This window comes from Convolutriloba macropyga, chromosome 2 (genome assembly GCF_964194025.1).
Source record: "Convolutriloba macropyga chromosome 2, txConMacr16.3, whole genome shotgun sequence".
Classification (NCBI taxonomy): domain Eukaryota; kingdom Metazoa; phylum Xenacoelomorpha; order Acoela; family Convolutidae; genus Convolutriloba; species Convolutriloba macropyga.
The window spans coordinates 66,504,867-66,525,683 of NC_134469.1; the positions used below are offsets into that span (position 1 = coordinate 66,504,867).

General features: G+C 34.8%; 2 protein-coding genes across 2 annotated transcripts in view; both read right to left on the reverse strand.

Moving 5' to 3' along the window:
• LOC142334629 (uncharacterized) overlaps window positions 1–20,817 on the reverse strand; it is a 418,890-nt gene that overhangs the window by 142,818 nt on the left and 255,255 nt on the right. The gene's annotated exons all lie outside the window — the stretch shown is intronic.
• Window positions 139–18,123, reverse strand: LOC142334618 (solute carrier family 38 member 8-like). Its single transcript, XM_075382798.1, has 5 exons — window positions 17,262–18,123; window positions 14,303–14,464; window positions 7,586–7,962; window positions 1,980–2,262; window positions 139–856 (listed from the first exon to the last, which is right to left on the reverse strand). The coding sequence occupies exons 1-5, from the start codon at window positions 17,317–17,319 to the stop codon at window positions 321–323; spliced, it is 1,416 nt and encodes a 471-aa protein (XP_075238913.1). The 5' UTR covers window positions 17,320–18,123; the 3' UTR covers window positions 139–320.

Genomic DNA, 20,817 nt, shown 5'->3' on the forward strand with positions numbered 1-20,817 from the left:
AAACCAAATAGGGCATGTCTTGGTCATTTTTTTCCTGGTGTTCAGCTCGGGGGTATTATCATTTCTCAGTTCAATTGTACCGTTGAAAAAAGCAGTCTGTACTTGTCCTCAATTTTACTCAGCCTGGTCAAAAACAGCTTTAAAGCAAAGAAAAATATTTTGTAAATAATAGAACTCTTCGGGTAATCACAAAGCTACGAAACTTGAAAGCGCTACTGAAAGAAGGCAAAATGTGGTGTTAATTTTGCTGCAAACTGGCTATGAATCTTCGATTTATTAATCGTAATTGTTCACGGCTAAGATTGCAACAGCTGCTGACGTCACAGTTTGCCGAGTATTAACTCAGTTTCACCTGCGAGGCATATTAGAGCTACAATTATGAATACAGTCATAAAGCAAAAGCCAGTTGCCAGAAGCATGTTGCTGCATCTTTCTGTGCTCAGGGATTCAATGTCGGGCTCTTCGGACCAAATTTTGTACACTTGGCTGCTTGCTAGCAACATAGACTCTTCTCTGGATTGTAGGAAGGCTTCCTTCTTTTTAGACTGGTATTTGGCGAGTGGTTTGCAGTGGATAAACAACAAACAGATGCCTGGGAGCCACAAAGCTATGATTGATTTTGTGATTGCGAGAAGAAAAGATAGGGAATCGAATCGGGGTGCGAAAAAGATGGAGACGACTACAGCTGAGGAGAACCAGATGAATGTCTGGATGTGGAATCGGAGAGTCCAGGTGTCGCTCCCTGTCTGATTGTCGATGCCAAGCATACGTCTGTAGAAGTCTTCGATGTTAAAGCGATCAGTGACGACTCTGTTGATGAGAGACATAGTCAGAGAGACCAGCAGAGCCAGTCGAGCTGGAAAAAAGAACAAGACTTGATACACTTTCAATACAAATTTAAACTTCTATTGTGGCGTGATAGCCGAGAGGTACGGTGTGGGATTCACACGCCAATGATTGAGAGTTCAATCCCCTGCCTCCGCGAAGCTATCTGTGTAAGGATGGGATGAGCTCTTACTTAACCATAGCTTCAGGTTGACCATAGCCTGACCACTGTTGACTGCAATGATGGTACCACGTGAAAGTTTCAGACGCAAAAAAGTGGCCATAGTCACCAAAAAAGCAATGATGCTAATAAAAAGAACAGTCTGAAAAATGGGAATAATAAGAAAAAGGTCTGCTGAGAACAGGCCGCAATAGCCAAATGCTGTTCCGCTGCGATTACGCAGGAACCAAAATTATTATTATTAATACAAATTTAGACTTCTTTTTTTCTACAAAACTTTGCTATATCAAATAAAGCTGTTCAAGATAAACCTCTACCCTGAAAATTTTTCCTGAAACGCATGCAAAGATCTCATGTTTTTACACATATTGACCGTTGATTGTCAACAGTCTTATCAAGTTTCATTTCAACATCCGGAAGAAGAAACAATTTCGAAAAAAGTATGAAAAGAAACTGAATCACCTAATCCGGAGCGTAATCAAATTTCACTTCTAAGATTGAATGAAATGTTGATATACTAAAACTAACCTCTGGTATATTTTGTGGTTTTAAGTTTTGACTATATAGAACCGCGAGCCAAGAATCTCTGCAAAACGACCGTGACTTTTTTACCCAAGTCAATTTTACAGTAAAACAGATAAAAATTAGATTTCCCCGAAACATGTAAGCTCGAAATTAGTAAGTAACAAGTATGGTAAAGTTCAAATTGAATTTTATGCAAATTTACCTTGCCTTGAGTTTAGGTAAAATTTACCCTTAGTAGAAAAAACCAAAGCAACAAAGGCACTTGGCACCTGGAAGCGAGATATCGGAAGCGGGGGGGGGGGTCCCTTCATTATCTTGACGATCTGGTCCATTAGTATAATCTTATAGGATCGGTTAATCTTCCCCTAACAGAATTCATAGAGTACTTTTGACGCTATAATACTGCTTCGTGCTAATGCATGAATTCGTGCTAATGCATGAAACTAACCTAGAAATACGAATATATTGGTGTCATCGTAGTTAAACAAGATGTCGTCCTTGAGATGGGGTCCAAATGTGAGGTATCCAAGGACAGCCACAGTGGTGAAGCCGATGGATGCAGCGAATGACACTAGGATGACTATGAAGGACCACTGGAGGATGTTGCGTCTCTCCATGGAACAGTAGACAACCACAGCTGTGGGGTGACAGTCGTAAGCATAGATCATCATCGGGAACACTTTCAGAAATGGCCACCAGCTGAATGTCTGGAAGTATCCTGGATCCCAGTTCTACACAATAACAGTTTCTTCTTGATGCCAAAGTTTAGAGTAAACCTGACAAGAGAATTTAGAACATATTTCTCTTAAGCCAATTGTCGCCAAACTCTATAGGTAATTTGGAATATATTTCTCTTGAGCGCAAAGCATTGAATTCCCTCGAATAGCCCTGTTGGTGAACAGCCAAACCAAATAGATGCTTCAAGTGCAGTGAACAAGTGCAGTGAGCTGTTTGTAAGTAAAGTGCAGCATACCAAACCATATGATTAGTTAAAACTTCAATCATTACCCCATTTGTTATAAAGAATCGTTATGGGCTGTTGTTATCATACTTTTTATAGTAAAAACGTATCCAACTGCCGCCGTAAAATTTGCTCTTATACAACAAATGGCTTTTTTTCTAGTAATTTCAAGCTTATAAATGGGCAGAAAACGAGTCGAAACATTTTTGAAATTGCCCTTGCACCAACAAGTTCTGCCCCCGGAAATGTTTCTCGACTGCTGAATCATTAGAGATTAATAAATTGGTGCTCAGCAACTCAATATCCTGCAACTACGTCAGGTTATCTCATTTCTGTTGGCAAAAAATCAGATTACTAAAGCGAAAATAATAACCATTTTACAACCACTGATCAAGTGCAATTGTTGCATCTAAAGGTAACCCCTAAGGTTCTGCAAAATATTAAGAGACTCGTGCGTGCGAATCTAGATAAAAAAGTCCAAACAGTCAAATCAAACAAAAATATAAGAAAACTGTAACGGCTGCTCTCCAAATCAGTTGTGACGAGGGAAGATTTGCACCATCCAGTTCGTTTTGACGGTTCAAAATCTGTTCGGGCATTTTGTTTTTGCAGTTCGCTTTTGAAATTGTATAACCACTACATTCTTAGCGTTGCGTTAAGATTTGAACATGACTATTGGCTAATGTTTGTTTTTTTTTTCAACATCGAATCGGACTGGGTTGCTACACATCACATCACACGGGATATCTATATGTGCACCAAGTGAATCCGATAGGGATACAAATCGAAGAAAAAGATATATGTCTCAGACATGACTACGCAAGAGAATGAAAACTTAGAATTAAGATGAGTTTCACTCTTTCTACTAACGAGTTGAAGCACTAGAAACGGGGGGGCGTAACAGTTGAATTGCAGCTCAAGCAGTTCGTATATACAAGACACAGTAACAAATGATTTATAACTCAAGAATAACAGTTTGTTGCGCAAGACTCATTAGCAATTTATTTCTCAGGAATATCTGAAATACAAGACACAGTTGCACGTAATTTACTGCTCAAGACAGTTTGTAATTTCAATAGTCTGCTAAGTTATAGGAAGAAAGCCGTCTGCTCAGGCTGCTGCAGAACAATTCTCTTCTGTGTTGCTGTTTTCATTCTCCCTATTTCTTTTTATGACGTGACTATTAATGTAACTAAACAGCTGCTATATCAACAGAAATTAGACAAAATGAACATCTCATAAAACGAAATTCCCCTTCTCAAACGTGGTTCATTTTCCTAGGACTTGAGTCAAACCACATTTGCGATGTGATCATTTTACAAGAGAAAATAGCAAAACAATGAACTAACTCTATTGCAGTATTTAGTATGGTACAAAAATGATAACATAATTTTTAGAAAGTAAACCTGCTGCACTATTTATGAATTCATTATTCTATTACAAAATATATCTCCATAGTTTTTTTTTCTACTTCACACTTAAAATTCTCAGGCATATTTTGTACTTCACAAAAACAATTTCCCGGCATATTTATTAATTTCAATACCGAATCATGGCGGAAAGCTGTGGAAAGAGACTATTTTTATGAAAACACTGTAGCACAGAAGAAAATACTCATGATGTTCAGATTAATGCCATGTCTTTACCACAAAACTTTCTCGGCAAAAAATTTCGCACTCAAGTCAAGTTCTGATCAAACTTTGAAGTGTTTAAAAGGGTTCGATTGGATTTTTCAATCACTCCCTCGCAAAGTTATTTCCAACCAAAATTCTAACTGACTCCATTCAAAGATACTACTGCGTCACTAAACCCCATAAATTATATTTTACTGTACAAAAATTATACTAATGTTGCCCTGAAGTTTCTTCCAGACCATCAAAATTTAGGGTAAACATTTTTTGAGAAATTTTTGGTTGCAATCAATGTTTCAAAACCTTGGATTTAAATTATTAAAAAGACCTGCTAATGCTGACTTGCAAATTGATTTAGTGTTGAAATTTGGTATAACAAGACACAAACTCGACTCTCGAGTTTGTATCCCAAAAAAGAAGTAAGAGTGTAGGGGATTTTCGACACGGAAAACAAAATATTTAATTTTAATTGTGGTATAGAGTACCGATTCAGTCGTGGCTTGAGAGACATACAGATCTTGATGTTGAGTTTTATGTGGAACACCATTAAGTGACTCAAATTACCGTCAGCTTGTCTTGACATTAGTACACCACTCAAAACTTGAAGAATCGTGAAGCCCCTCAACTTTCATTTGAATTTCTTGAAAAAGTGAAAGGCATTCAGCTGATAGTTTGCTTTTCCTCTAATCTATAGTCAACAACTTGGGACATCCATACTTTTTATATTTCAATTCCCGGTAGATCACCCCACTTGACTGAAATCACTGTCGTGCCTCCAAATTTTGTTAACCCTAACAAATCAATTTTGTCAAATAATTTACAATAGATTCTTCCAAACATATGATTTAATCTTGCTACATTTTACACTAAGTGACCTTCGATGTCAGTAGTCATATTTTATCAAAATTGAAAAAAACTCCCAGAGGAAATTAATGGAAGATATTTTCGGCGCCAGGACAATATACCCTATTACCATTATACTCAATGCCATTATACCCAATGCCATTATACCCAATGCCAATATACCTAATGCCATTATAGCCAATGCCAATATGCCAAATCCCATTATACTCAATGCTTTTTGATGTTTTCGTTCAATAATCAGACTACAAATTAGCAGACGCTATTAAACGTATGTATGAACATTCTTAATGGCCATGGCCATACCTCGGCGGCCAATGGGACTTGTTATGAAACTATCGCAACCGAACATGGGATTAAATTATCCGCTTAAGTACAACACATACACATAGTATAATAGCGAAGACTAATTTGCTGTCGGATTATTGAACGAAAATATCAAAGTACATTAGGTATAATATGGCATTGGGTATTTGGCGTTGGATATAATTGCATTGGGTATATTGTCAAGAAACCGTCCAAAATATAAGTTCGCATCTAATGACTCAACTTAAAATGGATACATAAGGCATCATAAAGGATTTGCAAATTTATGGAGATGCATTTATTATTAATTTGGCGGGTCAGTGTTCTATATTGATTCGATTTATTACATTATTTTTTGTTTGCTTTGAAACAAATAATTTGTCGCCAAACTACTCAAATAGAGAGACGTATAAAATTAAGCGCGAAACAAGCAGGCTTGACAGGTATATAAATTTATTTAAAACAAGGAAAAAGTACCTTTTAACCAGTATATTCCTTCAATGAAACTCTTTTAGCAAGAGCATAGTCGACTAATAATATGAGTCGACTAAAAGAGCTGTTAGTAATTTTTACTTTTCGGTAGGGCAAAGTTTAACAAATTTCTCATAGTTAGACAAATAGGTTTTGTCATTATTTCCTAGATAATTAAACTTTATAAAATCATGAACTTATTGCAAATATTTTAATACAAAAAGAAAACACTGAATTCCGATCCATATCAAGGAGTATACAACTGATGTTAGTCCGGCGTTGTATATTTATACAAATTACTCATTACTTTAACATCACAACAGAAAAGTGATTTTAATTAACACCCCCTAATTAACGAAAAATGTTTTTAAGTTAATACGTTGTTATTCTTCAACCAAACAACAGTTAATCAAATTTATATTCACAGAGTTAAGGTGACGCCATGTTGAACAACTAACCTTACACAAACAAATTTTCAAGCTAAAAACTGAGCAGAAGAAAATGTTAAGCAACCTGGGTTAAAGTGACTTATGGACGTCCAGTTAATGAAGTAAAAGCAGGCCGTACCTGTTTTTTTGTTTTTCAAAAAATGAATCTTTTGTTTCGCAAATATAGTTTAACGGGGAATATATACTTTAACATTGTCTAAGAAATGTTACCTATAATGCCCAATTTGACGTATTAAAGTTACTAAAATGCCCCGAAATGTAAAAATGTATTTCCAAAGATACTATTTGATTCTGCTCAGTTGCGTGAATGATAACTGCTGAGTAGCGCAAATAACTTAATACCAGTGCATTTAAAACGAGTCTTAAAAGTTTTGTGGAATAGATTTTCTAATGCGTTAATTGTTTTTGGTTTTAATTTTTGTAGGATATGTTTAATTTCCCTTTCAAATGTTTGATATTTTAGTTCAGGTTTCTCGTCTATTGGAATTGAACTTATAAATATCTGCTCATTAAAGCTTTTTTTGCTCTTAGCAAATATCAGAAATTTAATCTTTGAGAATTTACTGTGAGCTTGTGTTGGTGAAAATATCGAATTAGCTTGTTGGCATTTTGTTTTAACTTGGCCTCGATTTTGTCAATGGAGGTATCAAAAGTTAAAATTACAGGATCGTCAGCATATTGTATAAGTTCAGTTTCATTGTCAAAACGTGTTACTACATCATTAATATCGAGATTAAATAAATGGGGGCCAAGTACTGTACCTTGTGGTACACCTCTATGAAGCGTTATTTCCTCTGATATGCATTCTTCTAGGACAACAAATTGGCACCGGTTCGTGAGGAAATTTCTTATTAGATTTTTTGAACTTTCATCTAAACCTAAGTTGTCCAACTTGATATCCAAAATTGTGATAGGTAAAGAAAAGCGGCTGTGACAAAACTGTTAATGTCATATTTGTTTTTGATAAATTGTGCAAAAAAATAAGGAATCGATGGTCTGGTTTTGAGTCCAATCAGATTTTGTTCTGGTCTGGAAAAATTTTTTGAGCGCACATCTGATCATAGGTAATTTAGTTTTAGGTAGTCTGATCGGCGATCCAGTTTGTGCCAGATGTCTGGTCAGAAGCAGTTCCGTCTGGGACCTCAACTCTGGAAGTTGAGGTCTCAGACTTGAATGAACTCTGATCAGGCCATTTGCGAGTACACAGGGCACTCTGCAGGTGCACGGTCTGACTAGCTACAAAAGTGCACAAAATTCTGAACACTTGCCCTACGAGAGTATGCGGTGGCATTTTTGTCGGTTTGAGACGGTATGGGGGTATTGAGGGCTCATTTCGGCCTGAGAGGTTAGCCTGGATTACATAATAATAACTAACCTGAATTCGGTCGCTTGACTTGAACATGACGATAACAATCAGCACCACAACTATAGATCCCATAGTTGACAAAATTCCAGGGAGCGTCTGAAATTTGAGAGACTTGGGAATAAGGAAGGGGTAGATCACAAACACACACACTAATAGTAGAGCCAGATTCCTGCCAGTGACTATGTTGCCATCGTTGATATCCAGTACAGAGGAGAACTCTGCTATCCTCTGGATCTGGTCTCCTATGAGAGTGAGGAACCAGAGGAGGGTGCAGAAACCCTCACTGATCATCAGAGCCAGGTAGACGTACGTCAATGTAGGAATGGCAGTTGCTGACAGTAGAATTTCTTGAGGTAGAAAAGAGTTTTTGAGGTCCGCCAGAAACGCTGAAAAAGCAGAAAACAAAGTAAGAACCACGTATTAATTATATAATAACTCCTGTTGTTGTTGCATCATCTGATTCTTTCAATGTCGAATATTTCCAATAACATTTCGATCGATTCTGTCTCGGACACTCATTGATGCTTATGACATCCAATCGTAAACTATGTTTCTATGTAGCCTTTTATTGTGTAATAATAATTGTACGCGTAGGGAAATGGGGTAATCGGGGGATTTTTATTTAATTTTTTATCTGGAGATTAACTTGATGTCACCGATGGGTTAGTGGCACGAACTCGATGTAACCCTAGTTGAGACGTCGAACTGAGATGGCGCTCGACCCAACTCCCAATTCGGCTAGAACAAGACTTTTGTTCCACTCTAATCGCATGTGCTGGACAATGCCTGGACCATGTCCCAACCCTACACAGATGTGATCAACTATGCCTTGAACGAGAAAAACGTCTTCCACCATTGCTCGACTGAAAAGAACGAACCAAAAGGGTCGCACGAAAAACAAATCGTAGGTCTTCGAATAGACATTTTCAAAGTTTTGTTTTTCATTTAATGCTCTTGTTTCTCTTGTATTGCTCGTGTTTCAATAAAATAATCAAAGACCTAAGACTTTCAATGATGGATGAACAAAAATGAACGGATGGATAACAAAAGTTGAAATGTCGGAAACTAACGAGTCCTTCTTCAGAGACCTATGACTTTCAATGATGGATGAAAAGTGACCAGATGAATGGAAAATTTCGAATTGTCGAAACAAAAGAGTGCTTCTTAATGGAAAGAAGCTACATAGGACGAGGAGCAGCAATATTTATGAGTATTCAAGTCATGACCACATTTCAATTGAAACACATCAAAAACTTACAAAACTATTACAGATAAATGTGATGAGTCGATTCGATCGCTTCAGAGAAACGTAAACAAAAGTTGATTCTTAATTTTTCATAAAGTAACCCGGAGCTGAATTCAGAAACGAACCCTAATATTGTCGTCATAATTTTCATCGTAGACGTCATCAAAGTTTTGAACTTGGCATCTAATAGATATTAATTGATGATCGCTGGAGATAATACGACAAATAATAGCGTCAAAATTCAACATAAATTCAACATTATTCGGTAAAGTTGCTACAATTTGAGAACCCAATTGGCTGCATCTCAAAATATTGAACTCTCTTGACTCGACGATGATGTTTATCTCAGTGAATGATTGACCAGCTTCGGATTTGAGCAATGCATAGCGCATATGAGGTTAGATATAAAGTGAAAATAGAGCCCGGGTGAGGATGTTAACACTGCAAATAGTTAAAAATGTAAGAGTTGCGGTGAATGCGGTGAAATGCATTTAAATACAGGCTGTTGATTGTCACTTTATGAAAGGGGGGTCTCAATATAAGGTAGCTGCAACTTAATGTTTTCAGGAGATTTATAGTCAACAATATATGAGGAAGAACACGGTAAAGAGAGTTCACTTCAAAGCAATCTCAGAAAACTCATTTGATCATATTTTCGCTAATTTAATATAATTGGAAAATGTTTTGCTAATTTCGACAAGTTTTCACTGAATGTAAACCTTTGATACCACTAAAATTCTCAGTTAAAGATGTTGTTTGTGCTTTTAGCATTCTTCTATGAAATAAATAAACAATGGGAAAAGCATATTTTTCGTTTCGCAATATTCAAGACATTTCACAAAGCTGCAAAGCTGACTTCTGTTTCAAAGGCAAGAAGTTCAAAAGTTAAAAGTTCAAAACTTTTGATTAAAGAAAATTCTTCCTCTGATTTTGCAAGCTAACAAACTTTTTATCTGGTCTAGGTTGTTATGGAAATCTTTATCCTTACCATTTGAAAATTAATTTTTACCGATAAAAACCAGCAAATACTAAATTTTTCACTTTCCTGTTTCTTTTCTAAGCAAAAAAAAAGCTTCCCTAACCAGTCTAAATAAACATAACGACTTTATGCTCAACATTCAAATTATGATTATCACTGTCTGCAAAATATAACAAGGCAAGTAGCCGTTTTGAAATTTTTGCAGTAAATTTTTCTATTTTTTCCAAATTTTTGAAAAGTAACTAGCAGATCCTTCTATTGGATATCAAATAAAGTGATAAATTAAGAAATACAAAAATCTTCATACTTCGGTTTGTAGGGCTAAGAAAACAAAAAAAGTTCTCAGACGATTAACTCAATTTAGCAAACCCATTTTTGGCTCATTTTTCTAGTTGAAATCTACATGCCACTTTATTCAATTTACTGTTTTCTGGTTAATTTCTGTTCTTTCATTTAGACACTATTTTGTAAACTTTCGTAGCCGGCTCATATCTTTTTCTATAAGAAAAAAACGTTCAACACTGTTCAGATAATGACAAATATGATTAACTTGTGACATGGAACTGACATTCAAAAATTTTCCCACAACATCAAACTGTGACAGTCAGCAAAACACATGATCCTATAAGCAGAAAAACAAACAAAAAAACAAAAAGTCTTAGAAACAATTGAAAAATTTTGTATATCTAAATACTAGTTTCTTTAAGGAAATCAATAAAAAAGACGCTTTTTTAAAACACTAACAGAGCGCATCCTTAGAATGTGTTCACGATACAACAAACATTTGGACACCAAAAATAACAAAAAAACAAAAAAACTGATTTTTTTTTCAAAATTCAGAAGAACAGTGTTGAAAAGTTCTGAAGTGAAAGAAAAAAAAACAAAAAACAAAATAAAACTTTTATTGAAGGTAAAAAAAACAACTTTGGAACTAATGAAATAATTATTGGCATTTCTGTTCAGTGAAAAAAGGACAAAAAGAGAAACAAAAAGAATGCAAGATTCAGAACTTATTCAACAAGAGATTTCAAAAAAAGTAATATCTCACACAATGAAAACGATAACTAAAGACTGAGAATGACTATATAGCAACAGTTACACCGGATTAGAAAGTCAATAAGAGCTCTAACGTTTGAGAATAAGCTACAAGACTACAGGAAAATCAACAAAATCAAAACCAGAAACATTAACTGCAATAGCTCCAGAAACACAAAAACCGACGTTATGATCTCAAATCATTAAACCAAATTACGCCTCAAAAACGCTCAATGCAATTTTTCATTGATGAGACCTAATTATTGACAAACCTAACTGAATATTGAAAGGGTGGGAAATATTCAAAAATTATTAATTCGCTGTTATTTTTTGAAAACATAATGACACAATCAAACAAAACTATGGCTATCAACCAAATAGTTAAATCAATTAATTTAAACCCCATTAGCAAACATTTATAACCGTTATTATTAGGACTTAATGACAAAAAACTAAAAAGTACTACAAACTGGGATAGACTAAAAACAGCTGATGTAGTGCGAAAGCAATTTCGGACAGAGAAGTTAGCACATTAAGAGATATATTTTTAAAAAAACTTTGCTTCTAGTGGGAAATTTTTTGTGCCACTGAGATCAGTCTTTAATAAGACAATGAAATGACAAAAAGGAACTACAAAACGGACAAAATTCAAACATTGCTGATATTCTTTCAAAACTATCAGTGCCTAATCAATTAACTAATTTCTGAAAGCTTCAAAAACATAACGTTGCATCACTAGAACATATGTATGACCTCATAAAACTATTAGTTGAGAAAATCATAAGAAAAACAGATCAAATAGAAGTCAAATAGCTGCACATGAAAAAAAATTCCAAAAATCAAACGTTTCTTCAAACAGCAACTTTTCAAACCAGTTTAAAAACAACTTATATAACTGACGCTCCCAACTAAGACCCGTTTTCGCTCTCCATGTTACTTCAATGTGACCAAAATAACCTCTGTAATTTGACTTCTCATGAACATCAAAGTGTCAGAAAATGTGTATAGATCTAATAAAAACATAGGACATGTCCTTAACTACAGTCCACAGAATTGATTTATCCTACAATCATAACCTGACAACTAAAATTTTTGCAGCATTTTTAAACCAAAATGCGCGAAAAAATCGTGATCGTACAAGCGCAAAATAAAAAAAGTTCTAGAAACAATTGCAAAACTTTGTTGTCAGAGATCTAGTAAATTGAGAAGCAATAAAAATAATAATTAATTTAAAAACAATCTCCTTACGCATCTTTATTATCGGTACACAGTACACGAACCAATTGGGAATCAATGGTAGACGATAGCAAAAAAAAGATGCAAAAGTAAAGGAGATGGAAGAAATAAGGAGAGATAAAAAAATCAGAAGATGGAAGAAATCGAAAAATTTTCTTAAATCACTGCACTCCATGATTTTTTAGAAATCATATAATATCTTTTAACAGTTCGAATTGTTGTAAAATGAAAAACTACAAATGAAGGGAAGATACACCAATTCATATAAACAATTTGAAAAATAATGGGTTTCTCCGACAGTGAAAATTTCGCTAAATATTGAAGCAAATAAATGGACCAAAATCACGCCGCCAAAAACGCAAATGATAGCTGTATGAACGTAAACGAGATTAACAAAATCTCAAGAAAGACATTAAAAAATGCAAGACTTAAAAATCAATGTTCATTTATTATATTGAGGGTAAAAACTAAAAATTGAATTTTATAAGCTAAAGCGCCTAATTACCGGAGCGTTGTCCTCATTATCAGCCAATAAAACATTCCATAATTGAGACTGAGAGTAAAAGCAACGAAAACAAAACTAATCTTCGCAAAAACTACAGAAATTGGTTTTACTTTTTGAACATTAACAGTACAAAAGTCAGCAAAAGCAATAGCTACGCACTGAAAGAAGTAATTTAGTTGAATGAATCTTCACTATGTTCATTTAATTATACCAGTTGTTATTGAGAATAAATGGTTAGACAGCAATAAGTAAAATAAATACATGCAGAACTCAAAAATTTATTTTTTAAAAAACAAACAGTGGATAATTCATAGAATGCAATAACTATGAACTATGACGTAAAACGATTAAGTCACAATTATGTAAATTATCCAGAGGTCCCTGTTAGTTGATGAGACTTCTCGTTATTGAAACTAAGAGAAAATACGACAAAGTGACAATAAAAACTCGAAGACCTCGAAATGCCGACAATTTTTTTCCAAAACAATGGGGCATAAATTATAAGCGATCAAAAGCGTTCAACTGAAGGATTAAATCGATCAGTTTAATCTATATTAGGAAACTATGAAACATGATCTTATTGCCATTAAATGATAAGGCGGCAAAAGGACGTTGAACAATGACATAATGGACAACACATCGCTAAAAATTTGTAAAAAAAATTTATAAACATCACTTCACATCAAAATTTCAAAACAGAATTGTGTCAGAGACCAGTAGCTATGGAAAACCACTATCCAGGGACTTAAACTATCAATTAAATTCATTTACGAATAGGTCACAAAAGCGGTAGTTGCCCATTTATGAGTTCAGAAAAATGCAAACAAGCATAACTAGAACACATATGTATCGTTTCAAAATCACTAAAGAGAAGAAAAACTCAAACCCGCAGTCAAATTGACGCACGTGTGAAAAAAATTCCTCTTAAAACCTGAAAATTTGTCCAAACACCAATTTTTTACCCTACTTTACAACAGGGAGTACGAAAAAAAATCCCGCCTAGACCCATCAGTTTTCCACTCCATTTACTACTTCAGCGAGACTAAACTCATCACTTTAATTTGACTTCTCATTGACGCGAAAAAGCCGAAAAAAGTGTGAACAGATCTCAAAAGCAGACAGCACACCAATACAATCCAAGTCCTTTGGTGTAAATTGTTTCCATTTTAGATAATTTTTTCAGACAAGCAAGCAGGATAAATATTAGTTAACAACTTATTCTGCGCACTTCCACTAAGAATTTATACCATCTTCCCCTAAACAAAGTTGTCTTAGATAGTACAGTTGTATCTGTAAAAGTGTATGTAACTAGAGTCAATGTTCAAATCATGGCCATCTAAAAACGTAATTCTTTAAGGTTTTCCTCATCAGATCAAAAGTCAAGTTGTACCGGTTTCTCCAAATTTAGTACCTCAAAAAAGTTGAAGTTCAATCTAGTCACGCCGTAAGAATTTTCCCAACCATTTAAAATTGTTTGGTTTAGAGTTAAGTAGTTTGCACTTTGAAGTTTGTTCTGATTTAACATTACGGTAACTCTTATTTGTGATGGTGGTGCTACAAAACCAAAGTTCAATGACAACAAATGGAATGTTTAGATTTACCAGGATCTTGTTACTTCAAACGGAATATTGTGGGTTTCATTTTAATTTGAATTCAAAACAAAATGTAGCTCTAACTGAAAAGAAATACAAAAACAATGACGATAGAAATTTGAATTTTGTTTACCTAGTGCGACAAGGGTGACAATAGCGAGGACTTGCACTATAAGTTGAATGACAACGTAGGGCAAAATGCCCCCTGAGATGAGAAGCATATAGGGTTGTGCCACCAGTCCAGCTCCATAAATGGCATTGATCATCATGAACACTGCCCCATACGGTTTTATGCCTTAAACACAGTTTTACATCAAACATGTGTATTTGGAGAATGGGATATTCGGCGAAAACTGGATTAGGCAAGCGAAATTTTTAAAGCCATTAGGCGGAAAACCTGAACTAAAATTTGTGGTAATTAACAGTAGTATTTATATACAAGACGGTTGTTTAAAATACATGCAAAATGTATCAATTTTTCTTTTTAATGTTTTGCATCTCTTTTACTCAGTGTCATCACTGAGACTTGATTTTGATTCAAAAAAAGTATCAGGTAAGGAACAGTGACTGTTTAAAAATAATTATTAATAGATTTAATATAAATAATTTACAACTAACTACCGGTTGAACAAAAGAACGGAAAATTAGGGTTCAGAAAATTGGGAAATTTGCACAGAAAGAGTTGGAGCTAAAGTGCTTCGTGAAAATGCTCAAAATATGAAAAATCTTTTAAATCTTGTAATCTATTTTCCTACGAAATCAATTTTTATAATCGCTTGACTATATTATATTACATAGCAGATATTGCAAAGCCTTCGTTAAGTGTTTTAATTGGAATTCGCTCATTTTCTACAAAAGTTAGTTCGAGATTTTTGCCTAATGTTTGCAAAAAATCTATTCGCATAATTGAGCTTTCACCTAAAATCCTCCGCCAGGTAGAATTTCAAACTCACGCACGCAGACACAAAAAACACATTGAACCACCAACCTCCACCCACGCACACACACTGACACACACACACACAAGCACACGCACACACACACAAACACACACAAACACTCACCAGCATAAACACCAATACACATACAAAGACGCACATATACAAAAAAACACACACTCAAATAAACAACACGTATAGCCACACGCACACACACACGCGCACACGCACGCATACACACGCACACGCATGCCTACACACACGCACACAAACACACACACACAAACATGCAGAAAAGGTGAGAGGGAGAGAGAGATACGCATACACAGAAACGCATACGCACACAAATACAAAAGCGACCGACTACCGGAAGTAAATTGAATTCGGTGACGTCTTAACAAATAGACGTACCAAAATGTAGAATTTTCAACGAATGTGATTGGTTGAGAAATTTAAAACACTGTACTGTTAAGTGTTCATTTAGCCTAAATTGGACATAGCATAATGCTAGATTATAATTTTTACCGCACCTGGCCATGCCTCGCGGGCCATGGCCATGCCTCAGCGGCCCGTGGGACTTGATATGAATCTATCACAACCGAACGTGAAACCAGTTTCCCCCAAAAAATATAATTTTGCTTTTTCGGCTTATCGCAATTTCTGAGCAATTTTACGTTAACGCGCATATCCTATTTTAAAACATGGAGAATCTGTTGAGCAGTCAGCCAATCAGAAAACAATATTCCCATTTTCTCGTTTGTGATTGGCCATCAATGAAATTTCTATATTTTGGTACGTCTGTCATTTTCACTAGCGCCATTGAAGTCACCAGTTCTCAAATAAACCTCGCAGCAAATTTAAAGAATGGCCCTCGACAATGGTCTTATAGAGCTCCCATCTACTAGATGTTTACAAAATGACATTTTTCGATTCATCGATGTCTTAGAGTACATTATAAACTGCCCTGTCTCGATTTTAACGGTTCAAAATTTTTTCTGGAGGATTACAAATATATATTGTATAATCTAGCTTAAATTTACGTCTTCTTACTTTTAATTCGGCTTACTTGGCGTTTGCGCATTCAAGCATTATAGGAGTTTAGTGATGGGCAGATTTCTTCATTTTTTTCTTTGAATAATATCAACAATTGAGCAAACTTCGAACTTCTCAAACAAGACACGAATTGTGTTAATGACTTAAAACAGTTTTTTTTTAAATTATTAGACTAAATTGGTTAGTCCTAGGAGAAGTTTAAAGTTCGTGCAGTTGGTAGCCTCCCAAATTCTGAATGAAAGTAAAGTATTGCGCGCAAATTTATAAGTAAACCAGTTTGTGAGCTTTACTTCGGAATTAATACAGAAACTTATTGTTTTTTTTAATGAAAAAGTCCAATTTCGGGAAATTGCTATACAATATTCAAAGACCAAGGCATAATCTTGCACTAATTCCGTAATTGTTACGACGTATTAATAACTGCCACAATTAAACGTGTACACAAGGTTCGTTAGGTTTAAAAAAATGACATGAGTCATTCATAACGAAGTAAAGAACAGTTACAATGCGTTTTCCTAGGAAGACGAGTTCAGAGTCTATGTTCAAACGACACGTTGGGTATAATGACAGTGGGTAATATTAAATTGGGTAAACTGCCCCGTAGCCGTCTTCTAAAAATACGACTTTATTTCGCTTTTTCCAAAAAATACTATATCGAGTATCTGCTCTTTTTGTATTTTGTTACAGGGGTTGCGAAAATATGCAATATTTACTTACAGATCGTATTATGCAACCAAAAGCTCAATTTGAAGACGTCTTTGTTAATTATCAACGTTAAAAACCCCTAATAATTTTTTGTCAACAATTATTTTATAACTTGCTGCCTGCATTATTTTAATTATAAATTATTGAAAATTAAAGTTTATAGTGAAATCTGAAAACCCCAGTTGATAACTCAGTTGATCGATAAATAAGGATTTTTTTTCAAAATAAACGCGTCAATTTTTCTATTGCAATGGGCTACTGGATAATGTGATACGCTGAGAAATTTAAGATAAGTGGCGAACGCAATAAAAGCGATTAAAAAATATATAGCCGCTTTCGCCGTACTTTTTCAAATTTTCAGTCATACTAATGATAATGAGTGCTATAAGTTATTACCTGTGATTTTATGCTTGTCATTCAGGCTGTCCTCTTGACCGAGAAAGTTTTCCCCCATTGATCGTCAAAATTGGATTGTCACTGGTAAGTACAAATTGGTTAAAACAAATGAATTGTCGTAGGAAATTTGAACCGACCGGTCAAATAAATGTCTTTGATGTGTAAACACGCCAAATAAATAAACAAAACATAATCAAGGTAACACTTATTTGGGCATGCTTGATCAAATTTCGGCAAATTCGAACTAGTTCTTTTATCTTGCAGAAAGACGGTCGAATGGTGATGCGATGCAAAATATCTTGACAAAGAACCGATCTGAGGCCTTTATAGTTACTGATAATGTCCATTTGATTCCTTGTTCAACAGTAATTAACCTAAACTTGGTTATCATCCGAGGGCGTTGAAGAGTAAACAGATTCCCGTGTTTGTACAGCAATACCATCATAACAAAAATGTTAATTGTTGCATTGTATTAATTGCTTTTCTGATAACAAATATCTTCCGCGGGCGTAACTTTGAATTTAGCCCAAAATCTTAACTCAGAATTGCCCGTTTTCCGAAAATCAAGGGAGCGCACCGGCTTATCAAAGATTTGGACCGAAACTGCAAAAATATGCCTGAGTTTGAAAGGATCATCAATTTTTAATTTTCTATTCAATACTTCCTAGTTGCAAAACCTGTTGCAATTATTATCGTTGCAATCTATGGACACAGTTTTTTGTTCACTGGCCACGTAAAACAGCTGCCACATAGGGATAAATAGTTTGATTAACTGAGAATCGTTTCGTAAGAGTAACATCTGAACTGAATGTCTTGTACCCATACCCGTACCCAACCCCAAGTCTGTATCAGAACTGAGCAAATCTATGTGCAACTTGTCCAATAAGGTCTTGCCCAAGACCTGTGTTTAGACTGCTAAGTGTAAAAATAAACATGATAATGGCTCTGAATCAGTACTGACATAAGACTTGCAATTATACTAACCAAGTTTTGAAATTGACTTGGCGCTGGTCCGGGAAAAGCGCTGAATGCGCTTAGAGAGATAAAAGCCACTTTCAGCAAGAACGGAAAAAATAGTATATTTCACCGTAAATTTTTTGCATTTCCACGCAAAGTCGTAAGTGTTCCGAGCTGAATTAACTGTGAATTCAGCCGTTTTCAGTGCAAATGTTAGCTATATTTGTCCACTCGGATAAAAACCTGAACATAATGTTGTGATATGTTGTAAAAATTAGTCAGAATATTTGCAGTGAAAAGCAAACCACCTTTGCGTTTTTGAAATTAGTTAACTTGACAGTTACCACGTACAATTAGAAATTGAACTTCTAGACCATAACGAATTTGATCAATAACATACTATACGAACTGAACACGAATGAATAAAGCGTACACGGCAGTTAAAAAATGTGGAAAACAGTTACAAAAATTATCGGAAATTGAACAGAATTTTATTCAAAATAATGATACCCTTACATGCATAATTTTAGCATCAAGCGTATACAGGCTGGTGCCATTAGATGTACAACTTCTGCACATGGTTTAAAATGTCCTCAACTTCAAAGATGCGGCAAACCAGTCAGCTGTAAAATTTTTGAAAGTTTTTGCTTCAGTTGCTTAGATTTTCCGCAAATTCTATTATACAATGTTGGCGAAATAAATATCGTTCGGGTCAAAGTGATGTGAAAATGACTGTTGGGATCAAATGTGTAGATAGATTTAAGAAAATCCAAAATGACGCATGAATTACCCAAAATACAACCAATATTTTACCCTATAGATAAAACTATAATCAGAAAGACTATTTAGCGTAATTGCGAACAGAACATTTAAAATTTATACAGGGCACGTCCAAACATCACTGCCCTGTTTCATGAATGTGAAACCATCACAACTAAACATGAGATTAAAACAACTGGGTAAGTATAATGGAACATGCTTGTAATTCAGGTAAATTGAATATAGGGTAAAATTTAAAGTCCTTCAATGGGTATTAAGGCATTCGGTATATTAGTACATTGGGTCGTAGCACTTCAGAGGCATGTTTGAATCGAAATTGGTTAAAAATGCCCCTTGCAGATTTCGGTTTCGCTAAAATTTGGAAAATGGGTGCACCCTTAGTATTTTGTAATGCAACTTATTTCAGCAAAATTCTTCCTTCCCATTTTACTGAAATAATTTGCATTCCAAAATAGATATTGGTTCATATTTTGCAATGCATTTCAGTAATTTTTAGGCAACAAAAACCCAAAAAGAATTTCGACCGAAAATTCTGCACAGTCTATAAACAAAGTGGTCTATTTATATATCCCTAGTATTTTACTTGCATTCGAATGGAAACGTCAAACCCAATGTAAAATTGTCTCAAAGTTTTGCATTAATTAATTGATCCTTTTTTAGAATCGATTGGTATAGGAATTTTAAACTAAGACTGTGAAATCAGACTATGAATTATTTCATTCATGAATTAACTGTGATTTTAACGGTTTTCAACGCAATTGTTAGCCATATTTGTCCAATCGGGTAAAAAAAACTTGATTATTATGCTGTGTTGTATTATAAAAATCAGTCTCAATTTTTGCAGGGAAAAGAAAACCACCTTTGCATTTTTGATATAAGTTTATTTGTCGCTTGTCACGTACCGTTAGAAATTGAGGTTCTAAACCATGACGAATTCGATCAAGAACAAGCTGTACGAACTAAACACAAATGAATAAAACTTTTAGGTTTGAACACATGGCTGTCATTTGCTTGTCTTAGTTTTCATTCTAGTCATTAAAAATTTAAAATGTTTCTTATAAACGTCTGTTCTTTTGGAAGAATCTATCAAAGTTTTACCTTTTTTTAAACGTAGTCTCATCTGCTTCAATTGGTATTCAAATAGGTCAAAAATGAAGTTGAGCAGGGTTTCAATATTATGTGCAAACGCACAATACTGAGCTTCCTTGTTATCTATAACACCCATACCAATAGAAGTTAAACGATTGAAATTATATGGGATCTAAATCTTTAAACTTCAGGTTCAGATCAACTTTATTAGAGACTAAATTGGTTTTAACAGGTACCGTAGGTTGTATCGTCTTTAGTGGCCAAATACTTAACTAGAAACATCGGATCTACTTGATAAAAATTCTATTTTGGGTTTTTAGTTCTGGTAAGAAATGCTGTCTACTGTTAAATCCTTGTTCACTAAATCAAAGAAAAATGATCAAACAAGTGACTTAAATGAAAATCAGTGTTGAGTGCACCTCATTGTTTGAAAAGCAACACATTCAGTTAATACAGCTTTATACATTAAATTAGATTCATAGTATACAAAAGGCGGAAACCAGAACCAAGAAAGTGATGAGCAAAACTTTCAGATAAATTTGGAGCAAAAAACAAGAGTGTTCGGGAACTATGGAATGAAGAACGGGGTTTCAAATAAGAAATGAAAAATGCCTATCCAGACCACAAATATCCTCGAAGCAATCAAAGAGGTTGAGACACAGTAGGCCATCCCGACTTCGTTTTTACAGCCATTTTTGACCGATAGATATCTTCTGCTTAGAGATAGACG

Excerpts from the sequence above, each read along its gene's own strand:
- LOC142334618 (XM_075382798.1), bottom strand. The coding sequence starts at position 17,319 with ATGGGGGAAAACTTTCTCGGTCAAGAGGACAGCCTGAATGACAAGCAT. Across the intron at positions 14,465-17,261 it reads TGACAAGCATAAAATCACAG|GCATAAAACCGTATGGGGCA; the intron begins GTAATAACTTAT and ends ACTGTGTTTAAG. Across the intron at positions 857-1,979 it reads CAATATATTCGTATTTCTAG|CTCGACTGGCTCTGCTGGTC; the intron begins GTTAGTTTCATG and ends TCTTTTTTCCAG.